At 49.5% G+C, this 26,177-nt stretch overlaps 1 protein-coding gene and 1 pseudogene across 1 annotated transcript; both read right to left on the bottom strand.

The window, feature by feature from the left end:
* Window positions 1-15,457: 15,457 nt before the first annotated feature.
* LOC126028530 (interferon lambda-3-like) lies at window positions 15,458-23,889 on the bottom strand. The gene is made up of 6 exons (XM_049787491.1): window positions 23,760-23,889; window positions 16,407-16,582; window positions 16,199-16,276; window positions 15,811-15,954; window positions 15,650-15,733; window positions 15,458-15,556 (listed from the first exon to the last, which is right to left on the bottom strand). Exons 1-6 carry the CDS (start codon window positions 23,887-23,889, stop codon window positions 15,458-15,460), a joined length of 711 nt encoding a protein of 236 aa, XP_049643448.1.
* A 77-nt stretch (window positions 23,890-23,966) lies between these two features.
* Window positions 23,967-25,189, bottom strand: LOC126028528 (interferon lambda-4-like; annotated as a pseudogene).
* Between the last annotated feature and the right edge of the window lie 988 nt (window positions 25,190-26,177).

The raw sequence follows: 26,177 nt of genomic DNA, 5'->3' as shown, positions 1-26,177 counted from the left end.
CATTGTGCTATTACTCTGGCCCTAAACAATTATCCTTGTGCAGTTTTGCTAGATAAATTTTTTTTTTTGAGGTTTCACACCTGGTGGTGCTCAGGGGTTACTCCTGTCTTTGTGCTCAGAAATCGCTCCTGGCAGGCTTGGGGGACCATATGAGATGCTGGGATTCGAACTACTGTCGGTCCTGGGTCAGTCGCTTGCAAGGCAAATGCCCTATCGCTGTGCTATCTCTTCGGCCCTGAGATAAGATTTTTTTGAACTTTATTGATTGATGATTGATCGGTTTTTTGGTCACACCCGATGGCACTCAGAGGTTATTCTTGGCTCTGCAATCAGAAATCACCCCTGGCTGGCTGGAGGACACATGGGATGCCAGGAATCGAACTGGGTCCTGCATTCAAGGCAAACACTCTACAGCTGTGCCATCTTTCTGGTTCCCTCTTCCAACTTACCCTAAAGACCTTCTCCATGCTGCCTGACTAGGCTGGCCTGTGGCGCTGTGAATCACACTTTGGAGGATTTTTTTGTTTGTTTTTGGGTCACACTCGGCAGCGCTCAGGGGTTTGTCCTGGCCCTAAGCTCAGAATTTGGTCCTGGCAGACTCAGGAGACCATATGGGATGCCGGGATTTGAACCACCATCCTTCTGCATGCAAGGTAAATGCCCTACCTCCATGCTATTTCTCCAGCCCATGAAGGATGTTTTAATTGTTTTATGTTTCACCTCCCAGTATACCATTGTGAGACACCAAAGTCTGGGCCTTGGGCCAGCATTGTCACCTTTGCCTAGAAGCTTGCAAGAATAGTAGTCTTAGGGGCTGAAGTAGTGGTGCAGTGGTAGGGCATTCATGTGGCTGACCTAGGACGAACTGCAGTTTGATCCCCCGGTGTCCCATATGGTCTCCCAAGCCAGGAACGATTTCTGAGCGCAGAGCCAGGAGTAACTCCTGAGCATCATCCAGTGTGACCCAAAACAAAACAAAACAAAAACAAAATAAAACAAAAAATCAATAGCATTCTTAGGGGAGAGGGTTGAATGGTAGACAGCAGATAGGGCATTTGTCTTGCATGTAGGTTCAATCCCTGGCATCCCATATGTTTTCTTGAGGATCACCAGGAATAATTCATGAATGCAGAGCCAGGAGTAACCCCTGAGTACCCCTAGGTGTGGGTCAAGACAAAACAAAACAGAAAAAGAACAGCAAACTCTCTGAGTGACACAATGCAAACTTCCAGGGTGGATCCTAAGCAGTTTGGGTTTTGTTTCTTTAACTGTTGATTTATTTATTTATTTATTTTTTGCTTTTGTTTTTGGGCCACAACCGGCGTTGCCCAGGGGTTACTCCTGGCTGTCTGCTCAGAAATAGCTCCTGGCAGGCACGGGGGACCATATGGGACACCGGGATTCGAACCAACCACCTTAGGTCCTGAATCGGCTGCTTGCAAGGCAAACACCGCTGTGCTATCTCTCTGGGCCCAACTGTTGATTTATTAACTTGGGCTGTGGGGGGGCACACCTGTTAGTGCTTAGGGGCTCCGCCCAGTTCTCCTTAGGGGACAATTCTGCTGGGGCTGGGGCCTGTGAAGTGCAGAGTTTGAATCTTGCAGGTTTTGCTTGCATGCAGCTCATTGAGCTCTCAGCAGGCCTGCAAATCTGTGTTTTCACAAGCTGATTCTGCTGTACTTAAACATCTGAGAAGCATGTACGGAGCGGGAATGCTAAAACCAATCTGGATTCCGGGAGTGTAGCCCAGATGTGGTTAATTTTTTGGATTCTGCAGCTGTTTGGCACTGAAGAGCTTTGTTTATTTGTTTATTTGATTTTGGGTTTCCCCCAGCAGAATTCAGGCATCTATTTCTGGCTCAGTGCTCATGAGGGATTTCTGGCAGCACTCAAAGGACCAGAAGTGGTGCCATGGATTTGAACTAGGGTCACAGATGACACAGCCACTAGGAAGGCAAGTGTCTGGCCTGGGCATTATCTCTCTTGCTCTTTACTGGGACGTTTGGAAGGCAAAGGGCAAAAACCACTTGGCTTTCATCTGGGATAAGCCTTATTCTTGGGAGTGAAGCAAAGTGGCCCCCTAAATTGGAAATTTGCCCACAGGGTTGGGACCGGGCCTGTGAGAAGCAGGCGAAGATCTATAGAAAACAGAATTTTGAAGAGAAACAGCAAAGAGGAGAGTGAGAGTTTAGAATTCTTGTGCTAGGAACCGGAGCAATAGCACAGTGGTAGGATGTTTGCCTTGCATGCGGTCAAACCTGGATGGACCCAGGTTTTATTCCTGGCATCCCATATGCTTCCCTAAGCCTGCCAGGAGTGATATCTGTACACAGAATCAGGAGTAATCCCTGAGCCAGCATGGTGTGACCCAAAAATCAAAAAAAAAAAAAAAAAAAAAGGATTCTTGTGCCAAGAGACCACTTCTGTGGACAATCATTACATATGACCCACTCACCTCTACCTCCCAAAGAAGGTGAGAGTAAGTAAGGGGTTGTTTCTTGAAAAATTGGGGCCTGGTGGAGACCTTCTTAGAATCTTAGGGGACAGAAGTAGGATTTGGGGGTGTGAGGACAAAGATAATGGGTCTCTGAAGGCTGTCTCAGGGGTGGTGCCATCACCCCATAATAAATAATGGTGACAAGTAGATGAGATTTGTATGTGTGTGGGTTGGGGTATGCCCAGAGGTCCTCCAAAGCTATTCCAGTCTCAGTGCTCAAAGGACCAACCTTACAGCTTCTCTTCCTTTCTTCTTCTGCGTGCAATATTCCATTGTTTCCAATGTCTACTTATGATTCATTGGAGGGGGAATTTTAGAGTTGTTCTCTCTCTCTCTCTTTCTCTCTCTCCTTTTTTTTTTTTTGGTTTTTGAGCCACACCCAGCAGTGCTCAGGGGTTACTTCTGGCTATCTGCTCAGAAATAGCTCCTGGCAGGCACGGGGGATCATATGGGATGCCGGGATTCGAACCAACCACTTTAGGTCCTGGGTCAGCTGCTTGCAAGGCAAACGCTGCTGTTCTATCTCTCCGGCCCCTGTTTTTTTTTTTTTTCCTCATCGGTTATTTATTATAGCCTGAACATGACCACAATGTATGTTCTATGAACATATGTCTCTTTTTTCCCCCTTTCTTTTGGGAACTGTGAAAGTCCCTTCAGGCCATCAGTGTGTGTGACTGTATCTGAGTTCCAAATCTAAGTCTCATATCAACAGAAAAAACTTTCTAGGAGGAAAGCAGTATGGAACCATGAGTGAGTTCTTTTTTTTTTTTTTTTTTTTTTTTTTTTTTTGGTTTTTGAGCCACACCCGGTAACGCTCAGGGGTTACTCCTGGCTATGCGCTCAGAAGTCGCTCCTGGCTTGGGGGACCATATGGGACGCCGGGGGATCGAACCGCGGTCCGTCTCCTAGGCTAGCGCAGGTAAGGCAGGCACCTTACCTCCAGCGCCACCGCCCGGCCCCATGAGTGAGTTCTTTGGCTCATATATGGTGATTCATTAAAGCAAGAAAGGGTATTTGTGTAGGTATTAAAAGGGTTAGTTGAGTGGTAGGGTATTTGCTTAGCAAGCTATTGATGCAGGATCAATCCAGGTTTGATCCCTGGCATCCCATATGATCCCTTGAGCCTGCCAGGAGTGATTATAACAAGAAATGATTATGACCAGGAGTAATTAAAATGACTAGAATTTATTAAAAAAATAATATGGGTCAGAGAGATAGCACAGCATTAGGGCATTTGCCTTGCACGCAGCCAATCCAGGACTGACGGTGGTTCGAATCCCAGCATCTTATATGGTCTCCCAAACCTTCCAGGAGTGTTTTCTGAGTGCAGAGCCAGGAGTAACCCAGAGCATTGCCGGGTGTGACCCCCCCCCCCAAAAAAAAAAAAAAAGAAAAAGAAGAAAAAGAAAAAGAAAAAAAAAAAAGGCTTGGTTGCTTTTAGATCTGAGCAATAGGACTGTGGGAAGAGTATTTGCCTTGCATGAGACCTGTCCAAGTTCAATCCTTGGCATCCCATATGCTTCCCTGAGCCCTCCAGGAGTACATATGGGTGTGGCTCCCAAAAAAACAAAGAACGAAATAACAAACAAACAAACAAACAAACGGATTGTTTCTGTTTTTCAGAAATAGTCTGGGTTTCTTTAGGGGGCCAGCCTGGAAGTTGTTCCACCTGGCCAGGAGAGGGCGCTGGAGAGACGCTAGAGGAATAGGGGCTTTGCTTCCTGGTTCCCTGGGGCTTGCTTGCCAGTTTTCCTTTCTCTGCTTTGTCTGATCTTTTTTTTTTTTTTTTTTTTTGGTTTTTGTGCCACACCCGGCGTTGTTCAGGGGTTACTCCTGGCTGTCTGTTCAGAAATAGCTCCTGGCAGGCACGGGGGACCATATGGGACACCGGGATTCGAACCAACCACCTTTGGTCCTGGATCGGCTGCTTGCAAGGCAAACGCTGCTGTGCTATCTCTCCGGGCCCTTGTCTGATCTTTTGGTCTGCCCTTGCAGGGCCCAGCTCTCTCCACCTTTGGCTAGTTCTCTTGATCTGGCAGTCGGGCATCTGGAAACCTGTAGGGCAGAATAGGCTGGTCCTTTAACCATCCCAGATTTTTGTTTGTTTGGGGGCCAATATCAGTTGGGGCAGTGCTCACTCAGGACTGACTTACCTTGACTCTGTACTTAGAGATCACTCTTGGTGGTGCTCAGGGGAGTATATGTGGTGCTGGGGATTGAACCCGAGTCAGCTGAGTGCAAAGCAAGCATCTTACCCTCTGTACTATCTCTCCAACCCTAAGGAGTCATGAGTACAATACTTTTGTGGTTGATTTTTTGGGGGTCACATTGCAGCAGGACTTGGGGCTTACTCCTGGCTCTGCTCAGGAATCTTTTTTTGGGGGGGAAGGGTTTGGGTCACACCCGGCAGCGCTCAGGGGTTACTCCTGGCTCTACGCTCAGAAATCGCTCCCGGCAGGCTCAGGGGACCATATGGGATGCCGGGATTCGAACCACCGACCTTCTGCATGCAAGGCAAATAAATGCCCTACCTCCTGCTATCTCTCCGGCCCCAGGAATCACTTCTTGAAGTGATCAGGGAACTATATATGGCACAGGGATCGAACCTGGGTTAGCTACATGCAAGACTAGTAGTGTCTTACCCACTACAGTTTTCCTGGGAGATGTATATGACTTGCACATGGCTGACCCAGGTTCAATTCCCAGCAGCCCATATAGTCTTCCAATCCCGCCAGGAGTGATCGATGAGTGCAGAGCTAGGAGTAAAGGAGCACTGTGGTGTCCACCCCCACGCAAATAAAATAAAACAAAAACCCATCAATAACAAAAGACCCTTGTTGATCTTTTTTTGTTGTGCTTTGATTTGGGGCCACACCTGGTGATGCTCAGGGGTTACCCCTGGCTCTGTGTTTTTGAATCACTCCTGTCAGTGCTCAGAGTACTCTATGGGATGCTGGAGAGCAACCCTGGGTCAACCATGTGCAAGGCAAGTGCCCACCCTGCTGTACGATCTCTGGCCCGACCCACCCTTATTGGCTTTTTACCCCAAGTTTTTATTTTGAAAATTTTCACTCTTACAAAAACGTTATCATAGTTGAATAGTGAATCCATATGATTTTCACCTAGATTCACCAGTGTGTATATTCCATCTGCCTTTGTCTTTCTCTTCTGCTTAAAGGCGGTACAATACTCCACACTTGAAGAGGGATTTTTGTTTGTTTGTTTGTTTGTTTTTGGGCCACACCCAGTGGCACTCAGAGGTTACTCCTGGCTTTGAACTCAGAAATCACTTCTGGCAACTTTCAGGCTGGCCCCCTAGAGAAACCTGGACAATTTCTGAGGAACAGAAACAATTCATTTATTTGTTTGTTTGTTTGTTTGCTTATTCATTCTATGTTTGCTTGGGAGCCATACCAAGATGTGCTCAGGGTTTACTCCTAGAGAGCTCAGGGTAGCATATAGAATGCCAAAGATCGAATTTGGGCAGGTCCCATGCAAGGCAAATACCCTGCCAAAGTCCCATCACTCAGGCTCAGAGCAACCAAGCCTTTTATTATTATTATTTTTTAATTACACCTGATCATAATCACTCCTGGCAGGCTCAGGGGATTACATGGGATGCCAGGGATTGAACCTGGATCAGTCCTGTGTTACAGCTTGCTAGGCGAACACCCTTTCACTTTTAAGCTCTGCACAAATACCCTTTCTCACCATATAGGGACCATATAGGATGCTGGGGATAGAACCTGGGTCGGCCTCGTGCAAGACAAACACCCTACCCACTGTGCTATTGTTCTGGCCCTTGAATAGCTGTTTTGAATTACCTAGTAACCTAGAGAGCCTCCTGCTAAATCTATAAGGTTTTAAAACCACAAAATGAAAGTTACAGCATGAACACATTATTTTTCCATGCACCGTTTCAAACTTTGGAGCTATGCCCACCATCACTTTGCTCATTGCCTCAATACAAACCGAGAATCTGCCCAATCCAGGGCTGAGCTGTGCTCAGATGTCATTGTCCCATCTCTCTTTCTTTCAGTCTTTTGATCTCAAACCTGCTCTCCCATCTTTTTGGCTTTGTTTCTTCCCTGATTTTGACATTTCATGAAGAATTCAAGATAGATATTCTGTAGAATATTTCAGCTTGGATGTATTTGATTTATATTCAGGTCACACAATTTGGTCAAGAATGAGTTAGTCACAGTTGATATGAAATTCTCAGCACCTCATATCAGAAAAAAACCAAAACCAAAAACATGATGTTGGTTTGTCTCCTTTTTATCTTCTTTTATTTTAGTATTAGGATGGTGGAAGGGTTGGGGTCACACCCAACAGTAACCAGGCTCACCCCTGGTGGTGCTGGGGGACCATATTTGGTGCCAGGGAAGGAACAGGGGTCAGCTGGGTGCAAGGCAAGTGCTTGATCTCTGTACTATCTCCTGCTTTGGTGATGGGTTACAGTGAAGCTGATCAGTCAATTCCTTCCTTCCTTCCTTCCTTCCTTCCTTCCTTCCTTCCTTCCTTCCTTCCTTCCTTCCTTCCTTCCTTCCTTCCTTCCTTCCTTCCTTCCTTCCTTCCTTCCTTCCTTCCTTCCTCCTTCCTTCCTTCCTTCCTCCTTCCTCCCTTCCTTCCTTCCTTCCTTCCTTCCTTCCTTCCTTCCTTCCTTCCTTCCTTCCTTCCTTCCTTCCTTCCTGCCTTCCTTCCTTCCTTCCTTCCTTCCTTCCTTCCTTCCTTCCTTCCTTCCTCCTTCCTCCCTCCCTCCCTCCTCCCTCCCTCCCTTCCTTCCTTCCTTCCTCCCTCCCTTCCTTCCTCCTCCCTCCCTCCCTCCCTCCTCCCTCCCTCCCTCCCTCCTCCCTCCCTCCCTCCCTCCCTCCCTCCCTTCCTTCCTTCCTTCCTTCCTCCTTCCTTCCTTCCTCCCTCCCTCCCTCCTTCCTCCCTTCCTTCCTTCCTTCCTTCCTTCCTTCCTTCCTTCCTTCCTTCCTTCCTTCCTTCCTTCCTTCCTCCCTCCCTCCCTCCTCCCTCCCTCCCTCCCTCCCTTCCTTCCTTCCTTCCTCCTTCCTTCCTTCCTCCCTCCCTCCCTCCTTCCTCCCTTCCTTCCTTCCTTCCTTCCTTCCTTCCTTCCTTCCTTCCTTCCTTCCTTCCTTCCTTCCTTCCTTCCTTCCTTCCTTCCTTCCTTCCTCCCTCCCTCCCTCCCTCCTCCCTCCCTCCCTCCCTCCCTCCCTCCCTTCCTTCCTTCCTTCCTTCCTTCCTTCCTTCCTTCCTTCCTTCCTTCCTTCCTTCCTTCCTCCCTCCCTCCTTCCCTCCTCCCTCCCTCCCTCCTTCCTTCCTTCCTTCCTTCCTCCCTCCCTTCCTTCCTTCCTTCCTTCCTTCCTTCCTTCCTTCCTCCCTCCCTCCTTCCTTCCTTCCTTCCTTCCTTCCTTCCTTCCTTCCTTCCTTCCTTCCTTCCTTCCTTCCTTCCTTCCTCCCTCCCTCCTTCCTCCCTCCCTCCCTCCCTCCTTCCTTCCTTCCTTCCTTCCTTCCTTCTTTCCTTCCTTCCTTCCTTCCTTCCTTCCTTCCTTCCTTCTTTCCTTCCTTCCTTCCTCCCTCCCTCCTTCCTTCCTTCCTTCCTTCCTTCCTTTCTCCCTCCTTCCTCCCTCCCTCCTTCCTCCCTCCCTCCCTCCCTCCTCCCTCCCTCCCTCCCTCCCTCCCTTCCTTCCTTCCTTCCTTCCTTCCTTCCTTCCTTCCTTCCTTCCTTCCTTCCTTCCTTCCTTCCTTCCTTCCTTCCTTCCTCCCTCCCTCCCTCCTTCCTTCCTCCCTCCCTCCCTCCCTTCCTCCTTCCTTCCTCCCTCCCTCCCTCCCTCCCTCCCTCCCTCCCTCCCTCCCTTCCTTCCTTCCTTCTTTCCTTCCTTCCTTCCTTCCTTCCTTCCTTCCTTCCTTCCTTCCTTCCTTCCTTCCTTCCTCCCTCCCTCCCTCCTTCCTTCCTCCCTCCCTCCCTCCCTCCCTCCCTCCCTCCTTCCTTCCTTCCTTCCTTCCTTCCTTCCTTCCTTCCTTCCTTCCTTCCTTCCTTCCTTCCTTCCTCCCTCCCTCCCTCCCTCCCTCCCTCCCTCCCTCCCTCCTTCCTTCCTTCCTTCCTTCCTTCCTTCCTTCCTTCCTTCCTTCCTTCCTTCCTTCCTTCCTTCCTTCCTTCCTTCCTCCCTCCCTCCCTCCCTCCCTCCCTCCCTCCCTCCCTCCCTCCCTCCCTCCCTTCCTTCCTTCCTTCCTTCCTTCCTTCCTTCCTTCCTTCCTTCCTTCCTTCCTTCCTTCCTTCCTTCCTTCCTTCCTTCCTTCCTTCCTTCCTTCCTTCCTCTTTCTTTTCACACCCAGTGGTGCTCAGGGGTTACTCCTGACTGCACTCAGAAATCACTCCTGGCAGTCTTGGGGACCATATGTGATGCCAGGGATCAAACCCAGGTCCATCCCGGGTTGGCTGCATGCAAGGCAAACACCCTATCCACTGTGCTATCGCTCTGGCACTCTCTTTCTTTTAACTATTAAGCCCACAGGGGCAATATTGACATTGTGAAGATTTGTTTTTCAAAAAGTTTTCACTCAAAGGTGAAAGTTCATCCATTGATGAACTTAGTTGATTTGAATGTTCCTTTGGTAATCATAACCTTCAAAAATAATAAAAATAATGTGGTACCAGAATAGCACAGAACACATAGCACAGAGCAATAGCATACAGGAAGGATATTTGCCTTGCACACAGACAACCAGAGTTCAATCCCCAGTATCCGATATGGTCCCCTGAGCCTGCCAGGAGTGATTTCTAAGCGCAGAGCTAGGAGTAACACCTGAGCACCTGAGCATTGCCAGGTATGCCCCCCCCCAAAAAAAAACCAGTAATGCTCACATATGATTCCAGATTTCCCATCAAGAGGGAAAAAGATTTAGTACTAGAGTCCTTTGACAATAATGGAGAAATTAGTTTCTCTGGCTTTTATCTTGAAATCATTTTGTAATTAGATTCCCTCACAGCCTGAATCTATTTATGCACCTCCATTTTCTTCTTTATTTTTTATTGGCCTTTCCATCTCCCAGGTCGAGATATTTGGGAAGGCAGATCAGGCGTTCCGAGATCCTGGTGTTTGGAGAAATTATTACCCTCAAGGGGGCAATACAGCTTCATGAGCGTGAAGAGGTGATGGCACTAAGATGATCAGTGCATGAGCGTTTACTTAGCACCGAGGACGGCCGAGTGACTTATAGGCATTAAATAACTTCATTTCTTTCTATTCCTTATGAGCTAGGTGCTATTTATAATCCCAGTTTCAGAGGAAAGTCAGGCCCAGAGATGTTAGATCAAAGCCACTTACCTGGGAAGTGAAGATCTGGCCTCCGATATCCGTAAACCCACCCCAGGTTATCCTGCTAAATTCACCTCCCCTTGAACAAAGGGGCTTTGTAGAAAGAAAGACTTTGAAGGGGCTGGAGCATTGGCACAAGTGGTAGGGCGTTTGCCTTGCAGCGCTAATCTAAGATAGACAGTGATTCGATCCCCAAATGGTCCCCAAAGCCAGGAGTGGTTTCTGAGCACAGAGCCAGGAGAAACTCCTGAATGTCGTCACCGGATATGGCCCAAAACCTAAAAAAGAAAGACTTTGAAGTAGAGAACAGCTATCCCTGGCCGGAGTCTCATGTTGGTTTCTGTATAAATAATACACTGGATGGGGCCAGAGAGATAGCACAGCGGTAGAGTGTTTGCCTTGCACACGACCAACACAGGACAGACCCAGTTTGATTCCCAGCATCCCATATGATCCCCCGAGCCTGCCAGGAGCAGAGTGCAGAGCCAGGAGTAACCCCTGAGCACCTCTGGGTATGATCACCTCCAAAATATATATAAGTTTATATAAATAAATATATGTATAAAATATATAAATATGTATATATGCTGTTCATTTTAAAGAGAAAGAAATCACTTCTATGATGCTAGGCAGATAGATTGAGGCTTTTTATTCATTGTTTTGTGCTTTTTTTGTGGGGGAGGGTTTTTCCTGGAACACTGCTTGACTGGCTGCTCTCTGAAATGTTCAGGCAGGCAACATCTAGAGCTGTGGACTGAAGCCAGGGCTCCTGCATATACACAGACATTTAAGTCATATTCCAGTCCCCATGATAGTTTGATTTTTTTTTTTTGTGGCGGGGTGGGTGGGGGAGAGCATACCTGGAGACACTCAGGGATTACTCTTGGTGCTCAAGGGACTATATGGGATGCTTAGAATCCAACCCAGGTTGACCATGTGCGAGGCAAGCTCCCGCTACCTACTTACTATTGCTCTAGCTCCATGCTGGTTGGTTTATTTTGGGGGGGAAGGCCTTTTTATTTATTTATTATTATTATTATTTTTTGGTCATACCTGGCAGCGCTCAGGGGTTACTTCTGGCTCTCTGCTCAGATATCGCTCCTGGCAGGCTCAGGGAACCATATGGGATGCCGGGATTTGAACCACCATCCTGCATGCAAGGCAAACACCCTACCTCCATGTTATCTCTCAGGCCCAAGTGGCGGGGAGGCCTTTAAGTAGTACACCAGGGTTCTTGGGATCACTCCTGGCAATACTCAGCCAATTGAGGTAGTGTCCAAGTTGTGGGCCCATGGATTCAGTGCTGCCTGGGCCCTGCCATGTGGGGTACCCCTGGGTCACTGTGGTGGTGTTGAGGGACCCAAAGGCCACACCTGACAATGCTTGGAAGGCCATGTGGTGCTGGGGATAAACCTGGGTCCAGTTTTATGATTCGTTTCACGTATCAACTAGACATGCAATTTGGTCAATGTTGTTCTGAATGGTTAAGATTGGATGAGGTTAACATTTATTTATTTATTTATTTATTTATCTATTTTTGATTTTTGGGGCCACACCCATTTGATGCTCAGGGGTTACTCCTGGCTAAGCACTCAGAAATTGCCCCTGGCTTGGGGGGACCATATGGAACGCCGGGGGATCGAACCGCCGTCCTTCCTTGGCTAGTGCTTGCAAGGCAGACACCTTACCTCTAGCGCCACCTCACCCGCCCATTTTTGCTTTTTTTTTTTTTTTTTGGTTGAGGTTAACATTTAAATCAGTAGAATTTGTGGGGGTCAGGTTTCCTTTTAGAATGTGGTAGAGTTCCTCCAGTCACAGGTTCAAAGAGAACAAAAATCTGAGCTCTCTGGGGTTGGAGTCATAGTATAGAGGGGAGGGTGTTTGCCTTGCACATCTTACCCAGGTTCGATCCCTGGCATCCCATGTGAGCCTCTGAGCCAAACCAGAAAGTGAGCCCTGAAAACCACTGGGTGTAGCCCCAAGATATAATAAGCCTGAGCGATCTGAGCCAGAGGATTTGGGGGCAACAGAGTCCCTGTACTTGGACAGTGACATTGCCTTGTCCCAGGGCAATCAACTTGCCAAGCTATCCTCTAGATTGGGACTGACCAGCTTCTATAATCATGTGGGCAAATTCTTTAAAATAAACCTCTATTGGGGTGAGGTGCTTGCCTTGCACGTGGTCAATCCGGGTCTGATCCCTGGGACCCCCTAAAGTATGTGGGGCCCTGCCGGGAGTGATTTCTGAACACAGAGTCAGGAGTAACCTTTTAGTGCTGCCAGGCATGACACCCCCCCAAGCAAAACAAAAATCTCTCTGTTTTTATCTAATTGGTTCTCTGGCTAACACACAATTGTTGTTTGGGGATACATTCAGCTGTGCTCAGAGTTTATTTCTGCCTCTGGGCACAGAGATCACACCGGGCAGTGCTCAGAGCACCCTATGCAGTACTGGGAATCTAACCTAGGTCGGCTGCATGCAAGGCAAGTGCCCTACTCACTGTGCTATCTCTCTGGCTCCACAAAATCAGAAAAAGGCTTAGGAGACAAAACAGATAACTGGTTCTAGAAATAACTTGACCACTGCAGAGTTGGAGCAGATGTGTCTTTGTTACAACCAGGAGAGGGGAACAGAGGAGGCCATGAGACCTATGACCACTTGAAAAGCAAATTAGAAGAAGCAATTAGGGCCTGGAGAGATAGCATAGAGGCGTTTGCCTTGCAAGCAGCCGATCCAGGACCAAAGGTGGTTGGTTCGAATCCTGGTGTCCTATATGGTCCCCCGTGCCTGCCAGGAGCTATTTCTGAGCAGACAGCCAGGAGGAACCTCTGAGCACCGCCGGGTGTGGCCCAAAAACAAAAACAAAAAAAAAACAAAAAAAAAAAAAAAAAGAAGAAGCAATTAGCGGCTGGAGCCTTAGCACAGTGGTAAGACACTTGCCTTGCACACCAACCAACCTGGGTTCGATCCCCGGCATCCCATATGGTTCCCCGAGCACCATCAGGAGTAATTCCTGAGCATAGAATAGGAGTACCGTAAGTCTTGTGTAGTGCTGAATATGACCCCAAATCAAAATAAATAAAGAAGTAAGTAAATAAAGCCCCATCTACACTGCTCAGGCAACTGAGACTCACCATAAGTCTGCAGGGGAGGCAGCTGACATGGTATTAATTTAATACCTGACATGGTATTAAATTTATTAGGTGTTTATGTCGTGGAGTGTGGGGGCTGGGAAAGTCCCTGAGAATTTTGGGGGTCATCTAAGGGTCTTATCTAGTTATTTTTATTATTTGGTTTTGGGGCCATGCCCAGTGGTACTCAGGGGTTACTCCTGGTTCTGCCCTCAAAAATCACTCCTGGCAGGCTCAGGGGGGACCATATAGGATGCTCGGAATCGAAGCTAGGTCAGCTGTGTGCAAGACAAATGCCCTACCTGCTGTACTATTATTTTAGCTCCTATTCATTATATTTTATTTTGCATGTGTTGGGGCCACACTCAGTGGTGCTCAGGGATTATTCCTGGCTCTATGCTCAGGAGTGAGTGACCCTGGGTGATACTCGGGGGTTCATATGTGGTGCTGGGATCGAACCAAGGTCAGCCACATGCAAGGCAAGTGCCTTCACTTAAACCCTGTGCTCTCTCTGGGTCCTCTCTCTGTTTTAGGGATGGGCCCCTGGAGAAAGCTTCTTTTATTGGAAAGCTCGAAGACGAGGCGTTTGAGAAAATGAAGACGAATGGATTTAATATTGAGTCCTCACTGTGTGTCAGCTCTTGACATAGTGAGGCACAGAAAATTCATACAACCACTGAGCGGGGAAAGAAAAATATAGGAACCGCCTTACTGAATGGAAGTGGAGCATGTGAGTCAGTAAACTGGGGGCCTGGGAGCTGGGCTCGATCTCTGCGTTACACACACACACACACACACACACACACACACACACACACACACACACATACTCACACACACACACACACTCACACACACACACTCACACACATATACACACACACTCACACACATACACACATGCACACACATTTTTTTGGCCACACTGATGACGCTCAGGAGTTACTCCTGGCTATGTGCTCAGAAATCGCTCCTGGCTTGGGGGACCATATGGGATGCTGGGGATTGAACTGAGGTCCATCCTGGGTCAGCTGCTTGCAAGGCAAATGCCCTACCACTATGCTATTGCTCTGGCCCTTCACACACACACACACACACACACACACACACACACACTTTTTTGGTTTGATTGTTTTTGGGGCAACATCTGGCAGTTCTCAGGGTTACTCCAACCCTATTTCCTTCCTTATTTTCTTTTTTGGTTTTTGGTTTTGGGTCATGGGGTAGGAGGATATTATTCAACCTCTGCTCAGGGAGTGGACTTGGTGGTGATCAGGGACCATATACAGTGCTGGGCATTGAATAGGATCATTATCATGAAAGACAAAAAAATCTTTTTTTTTTTGGGGGGGTCACATCCGGCAGCGTCCAGGGGTTACTTCTGGCTCTATGCTCAGAAATCGCTCCTGGCAGGCTCAGGGGACCATATGGGATGCCAGGATTCAAACCACTGTCCTTCTGCATGCAAGGCAAATGTCCTACCTCCATGCTATCTCTCTGGCTCCATAAGGCAAATAAAATAAAAATAATAAAAAAATTTAAACTCCCCCAGATTAAGGAGACCCAAGAGATAGTGCAGGGGTTCAGGCACATGCCATTCAGGCAGCCAATCATATCTTAGCCCACAGCACCACATGGTTCCTCTCCCCTGGAATTGGGCTGAGTGGCCTTGAGCCCCTGAATACCTCTGGGGTGACTGAATATTTGATCCCTGAGCACTGTGGGGATAATCTCAAAGAAACAAACAAAAATATTGAAGGAGGAGGAAGTAGAGGACATTTCTGGTCTTCACCTCAGGGGATTGTTCAAGACAGAATAAGAAAAATATTCTGGACTTTTGGAAAACAGCAATTAAACATTAAAACACATCCTGGGAGCAGAGGCAAAATCACTTCACCAGGAGAGATGGGGCAGGTCAGGGATCCCTTAAGAGAAGACCAACCCCCAGGTTGTGCTGAGGTGAGGGACCCCCCAGAAGGGACAGAGAGAGGCTGTGGATTGAGGGGTGAACTATCCAGTGTGGGGACAAGGTGACTGAATCCAGAGTAGGGGAAGAAAACCACAAATCACATACATCACAGAACATGTTTGCAAACTTTATTTGTATGTTTTTACAAAAGTAGAAAAATAACATTTTTTTTTTGGGGCCACACCCGTTTGACGCTCAGGGGTTACTCCTGGCTATGTGCTCAGAAATCGCCCCTGGCTTGGGGGGACCATATGGGACGCCGGGGGATCGAACCGCGGTCTTTCCTTGGCTAGCGCTTGCAAGGCAGACACCTTACCTCCAGCGCCACCTACCCGGCCCGAAAAATAACATTTTAATGACCTTTATTGACATTGCATAATAATATTTAAATATTACTGAATATTTCTGGTTGGGTGGAGATGCTCCATAAATAAATAACAATAATAGATAAATAGTCAATAAATAATGATTTGGCAATAAATGGAGGGGGGTTGAAGGCAATCCGGCAGGCAGCAAGAGGAGGCGGCGCTGAGCTCAGACACACAGTGCTCCAAGGGCCACACATCGCAGGTCGTGGGTGAGCAGCCGGAAGAGGTTGAAGGTGACAGAGGCTTCCAGGCAGCTCTGGGACTCCTAAGGGAGGACAGGCAAGGTCAGAGGCACCAATGTTGGGGTCCAACCAGGCCTGCCTGGTCCTCCACTCCACGGTCCATTCTGCTCACTCACCCTCTGTGGAGCCTCATGGAGCCGCTGTAGCCAGTGTTGGAGACGACCCCGGGGTCGGGGGGTCCCTGTGGGCTGAGGGAGCATCTGGGGCAGAGGGGGAGAGTAAGGTAGAGCCAGACATGGGGAAGGGTAGAAAGGTCTGTCGGGAGCTCCCCACTTACACAGCCCTGGAGTTCAGCTTGGATCAGATTCAGGGTGCGCAGGAGCGGGTCCAGCACAGGCCCCAGGGATGGCTCAGCCATGGCCCCCAGGACCTGCAAAGTCAGAGACAGCTCGGCCTTCAAGGCCACAGGTCGTTCCCACACCTGAAGGGACACAGGAGAGACTAGGGGTGAGGGAGGGGACAAGGAAGGAACATGGGACACAGGATGAATGACCAGAGGGGCCATCTGGCACTAGGAGGTGAGAGGAGAGTTGGGGGGGACCATCAGGGACAGGTCCTGAGAGTAGGAGGAGGGGTTTCAGCCAAGGGTAGGCAGAATGTGCAGGGGGACCCTGAACAGGAGGACGACAGGTGTTGACCCAGGCAGGATGGGGCCCCCAGTTCACCTGCAGCTGCCTCAGGTCTCTCTTCCCTGGGAACAGGCGCCCAGTGCAATTCCAGCCTTTCAGTTGCAGCATTTCCTCCTGCAGAGCAGCTGGTCAGTACGAGGGGAACAGGGACCCCCAGGGTTGGGGAGCCCATGGAAGGGGGCACTTCCTTCACCCAGAGGTGGGACCTCTGAAGGGGAGAGTGAGGCAGGACAGGGACACTCACCAAGGTGTCCTTGGCTGTCTTGAAGGCCCGAAGCTCTTGAGGGGACAGTGACCGGAACCGGGCCAGCTGGCAGTTGCTGGGGTATGCCAGGACCTTGGGGGGCCGGGAGACAGCAGGTGCTCCTATTGTGGTCAGCAGTGAGGTGCCCAGCAGCAGCATCACCAAAGTGGCCATCTCTAAGAGGACACAGGGCAGGTCAGAGCAGGTGGGTGTGCAGGGGAGGTTCCCTGCAAGATGGGAGGGACTCACCTGGCTTTGTCCTGGACACCCCTATCTGCAGCAGGAAGCTTCTGAGTTGGTACTTGGGTGGCGCTGGGTTTTGTGCGCTGTTGTCTTTTGGAGGTCGCTGCTCTACTATGGGGCTCAGGGAGTCTCTCTGGGTCTCTGAGCTTGACCCAAGTGCAAGTGTGTGGGGCTGAGCTGAGGCTCCCTATCTTTTAACCTGGGCTCCCTGGGCATTCCATCCTGATGAAGGAAAAGTGAAAACCACTCTAGGACAAGTGACTGTCCCCACAGGTCTGTCCAGACTGGGGAGTCCCCAGCAGAGCCTCAAAGGAGCAGCTGGAACAAAAGTGAAACCGACTCTGCAATGACAGGAGACTGGGAGACCTCAGGACTGGGGCCCCAGGAAGGCCATGGCGCTCCTCCAACTACAAGGGGACAGAGAGACACTAGCTTTTTGCTTTAATGTGGAACAGGAAAAATAGGTGCCACCAAGAGGTATAGCAGAAGCTGCTCTGAATTCCAGTGAATCATGTGCAGTACAGACTGAGGATAGAGAGAGCCTTCAGGGCCAGAGATGTTTGCACAATAAGGAGGATGCTGGGCCCGGAGAGATAGCACAGCGGTGTTTGCCTTGCAAGCAGCCGATCCAGGACCAAAGGTGGTTGGTTCGAATCCCGGTGTCCCATATGGTCCCCCGTACCTGCCAGGAGCTATTTCTGAGCAGAAAGCCAGAAGTAACCCCTGAGCACTGCCGGGTGTGGCCCAAAAACAAAAACAAAAACAAAAAAAAATAAGAAGGATGCTAAGTAGCAAGAGATGGACAAGAGTGACTTGCATCCCATTGACCCCTAAGCCCACAAGGATTGATACGAATATAGAGTCAGGGGTATACCCTGAGCACTTCCAGGTATAGCATGGTAGAAAGAAAGAGAGAAAGAGACAGAGAAGGAAAGAGAAAAAAGAATGATCGAGAGAGAAAGAGAAAGAAAGGAAGGAAGGAAAGATGGAAGGAAGGAAAGAAAGGGCAAGGAATAGAGATAGAAAGAGAGGAGAGCGGAAGAATGGAAATAGGAAGAAAGGAGGGAAGAAAGGATGCATGACAGAAGGAAAGAAGGAAAAGATAAGGGAGGGAAGCAAGAAGATGGGGAAACCCCACATGAGAGCGGATAACCTGCTCCTCCACTGCCCTCATGGCCCAGGAGAGAGGAGATTCTTGGGGTGCAGGCACAAGACCCTCATTGTCCAGGCAGAGGGAGGTCACAGGGAACTGGGGTAAGGTTAAGGATTTAGGCCTCCTATCCAAGGGGTACCAGTGAGCACAGGGGATGCAGGTGGGGCTGGACCTCAGGATGGAGCAGCAAACAGCCCTCACAGGAGTGGGCAGCAGAAATAAGGTGTTAGTGTGGCCCAAACTAGAGAAAGGAGGGGTGCTGGAGGGAAGGGGGTTTGGATCAGGCTGCAGGACCCCTGTGCTCTGTGGAACGTCTGGTTCTATTGCAGCCTTTTCCTGAGGTCGCCCCATAGCCCCAGGATGCTCCAGGACTGATGGATTCATTTGTGTCCCTGTTGGGGTCTCTTGTTAGTATTTAGAGGCTTTCATAATATTTCTGTTTCCCTGCCTGCTTTCCCACCTACGACCTTTCAGGTAGGGGGTGCTGTTTAGATCTGAATAAAGGAGTTAAAACTGGGGGTGGGGGTGTGGGGTTCTATCGCAGCTGGTTATGGGCTCTGGAATTTTGGAGCAGCAGCAGCTGGAAAAAGATTTGGTGTCCTACCTTCCTGTCTTTTCTTACCTTCCTGTCTGTGTGGATTATTTACCATGGACTTATTCTTATTCAACCGGAATAGCTTTCCCTGTCTCGGGTGGACAGGGGAATGGGAAGTGCCTTCCCTCCCTGGGAGCTCTGTGGGAATCCAACCCCATCCAATTTCCTAGAAAACATGACACTACAGTCTTCTAAGGGGTGACCTGGGCCTGGGGCTCCTACTGGATACTTCCAAGCAAGTGGCCCTGAGTCAGGAAATCCCGAAGACTTGATATTGGGTCATGGTTCTGGAAATTATAAGGCTCCACAGTGGTGCTCAGGCACCACTATGTGCGCAGGGACCTTTAGGGCTGCACCAGGCAGCTAAGGTCAGGGCTGAGGGGTTGGATTCCCCAGGGAAGGTGCTGAAAGACACCTGGTGAAGCCCTTAAATACCTCTCTGGCTCCTTTGCTCCCAATGGATTTAAACTTTTGTTTTGTGTTTAGGGGCTACCCCAGGCTGTGCTCAGGAATTACTCCTGGCCGTGCTTGTGGGATGCTGAGGATGGCAAGCCAGTGACCCACCCAAGTTACTAATACATACATACATACATACACACATATATGTTTCTGAGCCACAAACCTTGCACTCAAGGATTACTCCTGGCTCAGAAATCAACCCAGTCAGGCTTGGGGGATCATATGAGATGCTGGGATCAAACCCAGGTCAGCTACATGCAAGGCAAACACCCTACCACTATGCTATCGCTTCTGCCTGGATATATATATGTATATATATATAAATTATTATTATTATTATTTTTGGGGTCACACCCAGAGTACTCAGGGGTTACTCCTGGCTCTACACTCAGAAATCATTCCTGGCAGGCTAGGGGGTCATATGGGATGCCAGGATTTAAACCACCATCCTTCTGCATATGAGGCAAATGCCCTACCTCCATGCTATCTCTTGGGCCCCCTGAATATTTTTTTTTATTATTGCTCTAAAACAGTCTAACAGGAAAGTAACTCAAAATCAGAGACATTGAGTGTGATGATGTGGTTCCAGTAGATGGGGTGTGAGACTTGGTAATGACTTTCGAGAAAGAATAAAAGTCTGGGTTCCACAAATGACGTTGGCATATGCCTTTACCACACTTCTCCTAAAGCCCCAGACCCCCAACAAAACCCCAATGAATTTGGGTCCCGCTTGCGTGATCATTGCAGTCTTGGGGTCCAAGCCAAGGGCTTCTCAGGGCTTGTCACTCTCAGTTCCCATTTCTGTTTCTCTCTATCCACAGGAGACTGAGACCAACCAGTATTTGTCTTTTTCCTTCTAACTTACTGCACTTCTCACGTTACCTTATAAGACTGGTTTTATGCAAATTGCAAGCTGAAGATTTCATCATCCTTTTTGAGTCTTTGTGAGTCTGTATCTGGACTCCACTCTGCAGTGCTCAGGGCTCACTCCTGATCTGAAGGAGTCACTCCTGGCGCTGCATGAGGACCATGGGGGATGCTGGGGACCAAAGTCAGGTCTGCATCGAGCAAGGCAAGTGCCCTGCCTCTGTATATTCTCTCTAGTCCCAAGTTCATCATCTTTCCTTTCTTTTTTGGCTGGGAGCATGTAGGGGGGAGACACACCCCAATGTCTCCCGAGATTTTTCCTGGTAGTTGAGGATCTATTGTCCCCAAATCACCAACAGTGGCTGTTTCCGTTTCCAGTGTCTTCAGTGTCCATCATCCATTGTCATGTTGATTCGTGATTTTGAATCATCAGATCTGAGCAGCTTCATAGCACTGGCCACACTGAGGTCCTCCTCAGGAAGTGTCAGTTCATCTCCTCTCCCGATTTCATGGGCTAACTGGCCTTTTCCTTGTTGACTCTGTGAGTGCTGGAAGCTGTGGGTAACAGTCTTTCCTCTGATGTGCTGGATGCAAACCCTTTCTGTCTTTCTGTCTTGTTTCATTCAGACTATTTGGGGGCATTTCCATTGAAATGTGTCACGAACAAGCTGTAAATCCAGACAATGGAGGGAGAGTTCAAAGAATCAAGAATTAGTGTCTAAGGTGGATGGAAGCAGTTCAGGCAGCTCTGCCCACTTCAGGCCCTCAACAAGGACCCACTCTGTTTTGTTATTTTGTGTTATTATATCTGTATTTAGAATTTTTTTCTTGTTGGGGGTCACACCCGGCAGCGCTCAGGGTTTACTCCTGGCTCTATGCTCAGAATCACTCCTGGCAGGCTCAGGGGACCATATAGGATGCCGGGATTCCAACCACTGTCCTTCTGCATGAAAGGCAAATACCCTACTTCCATGCTATCTATCTGGCCCCTGTATTTAGAACTTCTTATTCATAGGACAGTGTTGCTCAGGATTTATTCTGCATTCAAGGATCACTTCTGCTAGCTCTGTGGACTATATGGGATACTAGGAATAGAGGAAAGTTCAGTGTTGTGCAAGGTCTAACCTTTAGTACTATCACTCTGGCATCAGGGCCCACTCTGTTGTTATATATTTAATTATAGGAACTATAAGCAACCAAGATTGTAATCTTGATTCCAAATTATAGATAAGGCTGTTGTGGCTTGTAGAACAAGGGAGTTTGATCAGCACCTTTTTTATGCTTCTCAGCTTCCCTCAGAGGCCCAGATTTTAAATAGTTTTCTCTGAAAATATCTTTAAAGAACTTGAAAGAAAACAATATAATTTCAAAACTTGACTGAGTCCTAACTGGTTTTTGTTGTTGTTGTTATCTTTGCTATGAAGAAAAATTGATTTTGTTGTTTCTTGTATTGGGCCACTCAGAGGTCCTTGGCAGGTATTTCCCAATTCAGGACTGGTCCTTCTAGGATCAAGCGACCATATAGAGTGCCCAGGATCAAACCGGGGTCAGCTGTGTGCACAGAGGATGTCCTCCCTGCTGATATATCTCTCTGGGCCCATGACTCCAATTGCAGACATCTCAGCCTGACCCCAGAGATGCGGCCTGTGTTTGCCTCAGTGTAGTTCAGGGCTCTGTCTCACTGTGATAGAATTTTGAACATGGGTTGAGATAAGACCAAAGTCCCATTTTTTATAAAAAGATAATATTTTATTTAAACAGCTTGATTACAAACATGATTATAGTTGGGTTTCAGTCATGTAAAGAACACCCTCCTTCACCTGTGCAACATTCCCATCACCAATGTCCCAGATCTCCCTACTCCCCACCTGTACTCTAGACAGGCTTTCCACTTCCCTCATTCATTCACATTGTTATGATAGCTCTCAGTATAGTTATTTCTCTAACTGCACTCATCACTCTTTGAGCTTCATGAAGTGAGCTGGAACTTCCAGCCCTCCTCCCTTTTGTCTCTGAACATTATTGCAAGAATGTCTTTCATTTTTCTTAAAACCCCTGTAGATGAGTGAGACCATTCTGCATCTTTCTCTCTCTCTCTCTCTCTCTCTCTCTGACTTATTTTACTCAGCATAATAGATTCGATGTACATCACGTATAGGAAAATTTCATGACTTCATCTCTTCTGACGGCTGCATTGTGTATATGTACCATAGTTTCTTTAGCCATTCATCTGTTTTAAGGCATCTTGGTTGTTTCCAGAGTCTTGCTATGGTAAATAGTGTTGCAATTAATATAGGTTTAAGGAAGGGATTTTTGTATTGAATTTTTGTGTTCCTAGGGTATATTTCTAGCAGTGGTATTGCTGGGTCACATGGGAGCTCAATTTCCAGTTTTTGGAGGAATCTCCATATTGTTTTCCATAAAATTGGACTAGATGGCATTCCCACCAGTAGTGAATAAGAGTTCCTTTCTGGGCCTGGAGAGATAGCACAGCGGCGTTTGCCTTGCAAGCAGCCGATCCAGGACCAAAAGTGGTTGGTTCGAATCCCGGTGTCCCATATGGTCCCCCGTGCCTGCCAGGAGCTATTTCTGAGCAGACAGCCAGGAGTGACCCCTGAGCACTGCTGGGTGTGGCCCCCCCCAAAAAAAACCCAAAAAAAAAAAGTGTTCCTTTCTCTCCACATCCCTGCCAACACTGCTTGTTCTTTCTTTGTGATGTGTGCCAATCTCTGTGGTGTGAGGTGGTACCTCATAGTTGTTTTGATTTGCATCTGTCTAATGATTAGTGATGTGTAGCATTTTTTTTTTTTTTTTTTTTTTGGTTTTTGGGCCACACGCGGTGACGCTCAGGGGTTACTCCTGGCTATGCGCTCAGAAGTCGCTCCTGGCTTGGGGGACCATATGGGACGCCGGGGGATCGAACCGCGGTCCGTCTCCTAGGCTAGCGCAGGTAAGGCAGGCACCTTACCTCGAGCGCCACCGCCCGGCCCCAAGTGATGTGTAGCATTTTTTCATGTGCCTTTTGGCCATTTGTATTTCTTCTCTGTCAAATTGTCTGTCCATTTCTTCTCCCCATTTTTTGATGGGATTAGATGTTTTTTTCTCGTAAAGTTGTGTCAGTGCCTTGTATATTTTGGATATTAGCCCCTTATCTGATGGGTATTGGGTGAATAGTTTCTCCCACTCAGTGGGTGGCTCTTGTATCCTGGGCACTATTTCCTTTGAGGTGTAGAAGCTTCTCAGCTTAATAAAGTCACACTTTTTCTTTTTTTTCTTTTTTGGTTTTTGGGCCACACCCGGCGATGCTCAGGGGTTACTCCTGGCTGTCTGCTCAGAAATAGCTCCTGGCAGGCACGGGGGACCATATGGGGCACCGGGATTTGAACCAAACACCTTTGGTCCTGGATCGGCTGCTTGCAAGGCAAACGCCACTGTGCTATCTCTCTGGGCCCTCATTTTTGTTTCTATGTTTTAGACCATACCTGTCTATGATCAAGGTTTACCCTGATCCCTAGTTCAGGAATCCCTCAGATGATACTTGGAGAGACTAGAATGGCGTGCAGAAAAATAAACCCTGTGGGCAACATAGATGGCAAAGGTTCTCCCAGCTGCTCTGTTTCTCCATGCCCAGGGTTCATTCTGAGAGATGCCAAAGTCAGGGTGCTGAGAGCTTGAGCTCTGAGGGAGAAGATCTGGGGGTGAAACTGGGCTCTGTGCTCACAGGCTGAGAATGGCACAAATATCAGGTAAAATAACCACACAGATCACACAACTTGGGGACAGTCACATTTAATGATGGGCTCTAGCAGGCCCTGAGACTCAGGGATACCCCTGAACTTGACAGAAGGAAGCTCTGGGGAGGGTCTGGCAGGGCTTGAACGATGGAGGAATCAGGTTCAGTGTCTTCCCTCAGGGAAGGGGTCTAGGGGCCTCTTCACAGATTCACAGAATCTAGGAGGTACTGATGTCCTCGGGTCCTTGTTCTACAATGGGGGTGGTGGTGGTGGTTCAAGGTCCATGCCCAAGTAGAGTGCACCACTGAACGCATCCCACTTCTCATTTGTCATGTAGAAGCAGCAGTGAAGTGTTGGGGTGCACTGGTGTTTGGAAACCTTGGGGTTCTTCTGCCTGCAGGGTTCAGTCAGGATGGTGGCGGAGGAGAGCATCCTAGGTGTAGCCAGCAGGGCTGAAGTGCCGATCTTGAGTAAGAGGAAGCAGCGTCCATCTCTGCAGCCCGGGGTGGTCAGAGACAAGGTCCGTCCTGCGCCACCAGCCTCAGATCCCAGGTGAGCAGGCGCAGGAGACCGAAGACCACCTTGGCCTGGTGGCACCTGGGGGACTCCTGCAGGTGCAGGGCTGAGTGAGGAGAGAGCCATCATTAGGGCCTCCCCCATGGCTGTCCACTACCTGCACCCACCTGTCTCTGGGCTTTAGGGTGCTTCTTCCTGGGCCTAGGTTTCTTCCTGGAGGGGCCTGGGTGCAGCATCTGCAACTGGAGGAAAAGCAGGAGGTATGAGGATCCCAGTGTCCCATGTCCTCTGTTTGAAGGCGCCCTACTACAGACCCGAGTGGTATCAAAGACTCTCAGACTAAAGGGCTGGTGTGACCGCTGGAAGGTGCCACCAGATGCATGTGGGTCCTACAGCTCACTAGGGGTGTAGGTGACTTCGTGGGAGAGGAGAGGTGGTGCCTCAAATGCACTCACGCAGGCCCCCAGGTCCCGCTCCACCGCCGCCAGCAGCTCCAGGGTCCTGCCACAGTCCGGGACAGCTCTGGGCTCCACAGGCCGCTCAGCACCGCCTGGGCCTCCGCGATGCCCCGGGCCACCAGGCGCAGCCGCGCGCACGACTGCGGGGACAGCGACAGTCAGGGAAGGGGCTCCGGCTGGCTCTGCCGCACCCGGGCCTGCACCTTGGGGGTCCCGCGCTCACCCAGGGCGGGGGATGCGCCCTGCGGGGGCGGAACGAGCAGTTGCGGGGCCTCCAGCTCAGCGTCTCTTCGTCCTGCCGACACGGTGGGCGTTACTGGGGTCTCCTACGCAGACCCAGGTTCTGCGCTCTCTGCACTTGAACCCATGCCCCGACGCTCCAGGTAAATAGCAGAGCAGGGAGACCCCAAAAGGAGGGACCTGGATGCCTTCTGCCCGCCCAGCCCGAGCCCGCATTGCCCGACGGCTGCTGGTTCGTTCCACCCAGGGCCCACCCTGGTGTCCCTTCCGGGACGCTGTGCACCAGGTGAGCGCCTGCAACCTATGCCCAGGCGGCCTTGGGTCCGAGCCCCTGGCCAACCCGCACTCACGTAGCGGTCCCGCAGCGCCTTGACGGCCGCCAGCACCCGGGGCTCCAGCGCGCGGTAGTGGGCCAGGGGGCAGCGCCCGGGCGGCCCTGGCGAGGGTCCCGCAGCCGCGTCCGCCGCCACCAGCGCCCACAGCCCCAAGGCCGCCGCCGCTCGAACCCGCAGCCGCATGTCAGTCTCTCTATGGTCCCCGCAGTGCCAGCCAAACTCTGTGCTGCTCGGTCTGAACAGTCCATGGCTCGGGTCCAGCCATGCACGGTTCCAGTCCATGCATGGGTCCAGCCGGGCCCAGCCAAGAATGCCCGGACTTTCCCGACCCGCTAGTTTCCGAACGTCAGCTCGGCCGGGGCCCAGGAGTCCCTTAAGGAGTCCCTTACCTGCCCGCTTGCGCCATCCTGGCCGGGTCCAACCTGCTGTCAGGCCAAAGTGTCTCCCTGTGCTGGCTCTGGGCCACTCTCTGCACTCTCGGGAAGAGGGACCAAGCCTGCCCTCGCTGCTGGTACTTGGGGACCCACAGCACAGAGGTCTCCGGAGTGCCCTGGACTATCTAGCAGTGGCCCAGCGCTCGCCTCCCTCTCTGTCCTCCTGTCTGTGTCTGTATTATCCTTTCTTTTGTTCCATATTTCTGCTTCTTTGGAGAGTGTTTGTGTACAACAGCAGCGTCAAGTGTTACTCATAATTCTGCTCAGAATTGACTCCAGTCAGCTGGAGGGACCACGTGGGATGATGGGGATCGAACACGCGCCAGCTGGATGCAAAGCAAATGCCCTACCAAATGTACTCTTGTTATTTGCCCCCCTTCTCCCTCTTTTCTCTGCGCTTCTTCTCTGGAACTTTCTCAGACTCTCTGGTTTCCCGTATCTTTTTTGTGGTTCATAATGACAGGAAACTTGGTCTTTCACATGGTCCCTTATCCAATGAGATTGTTGTTCCTTGTGCACCTACGGAACAGATTTGTAGTAACCGCTGTCCCAGACAGATAATAACACAACGAAGAGGTAATTCTTGACTGGATACCAATCTGCTCCCTCTACCACCACACATGGTCCCCCAAGCAGAAGTCAACACAGCGCCATGGGGCATCTCTGAGCTCTGCCAAGTGTGGTCTCAGACACCCCCCCCCCAAATAATATTTTAAAAATTCACTCTTTATACAGGA

Source organism: Suncus etruscus, chromosome 14, assembly GCF_024139225.1.
Source record: "Suncus etruscus isolate mSunEtr1 chromosome 14, mSunEtr1.pri.cur, whole genome shotgun sequence".
In the NCBI taxonomy this organism is placed as follows: domain Eukaryota; kingdom Metazoa; phylum Chordata; class Mammalia; order Eulipotyphla; family Soricidae; genus Suncus; species Suncus etruscus.
The sequence above is the reverse complement of the archived record's forward strand: the minus strand, read 5'-3'. Positions and strand labels throughout refer to the sequence as shown.

Excerpts from the sequence above, each read along its gene's own strand:
- LOC126028530 (XM_049787491.1), bottom strand. The coding sequence starts at position 23,889 with ATGCTCTCCTCCGCCACCATCCTGACTGAACCCTGCAGGCAGAAGAAC. Across the intron at positions 16,583-23,759 it reads GAAGTGGGATGCGTTCAGTG|AGATGGCCACTTTGGTGATG; the intron begins GTGCACTCTACT and ends GTGTCCTCTTAG. Across the intron at positions 16,277-16,406 it reads AGACAGCCAAGGACACCTTG|GAGGAAATGCTGCAACTGAA; the intron begins GTGAGTGTCCCT and ends GCTGCTCTGCAG.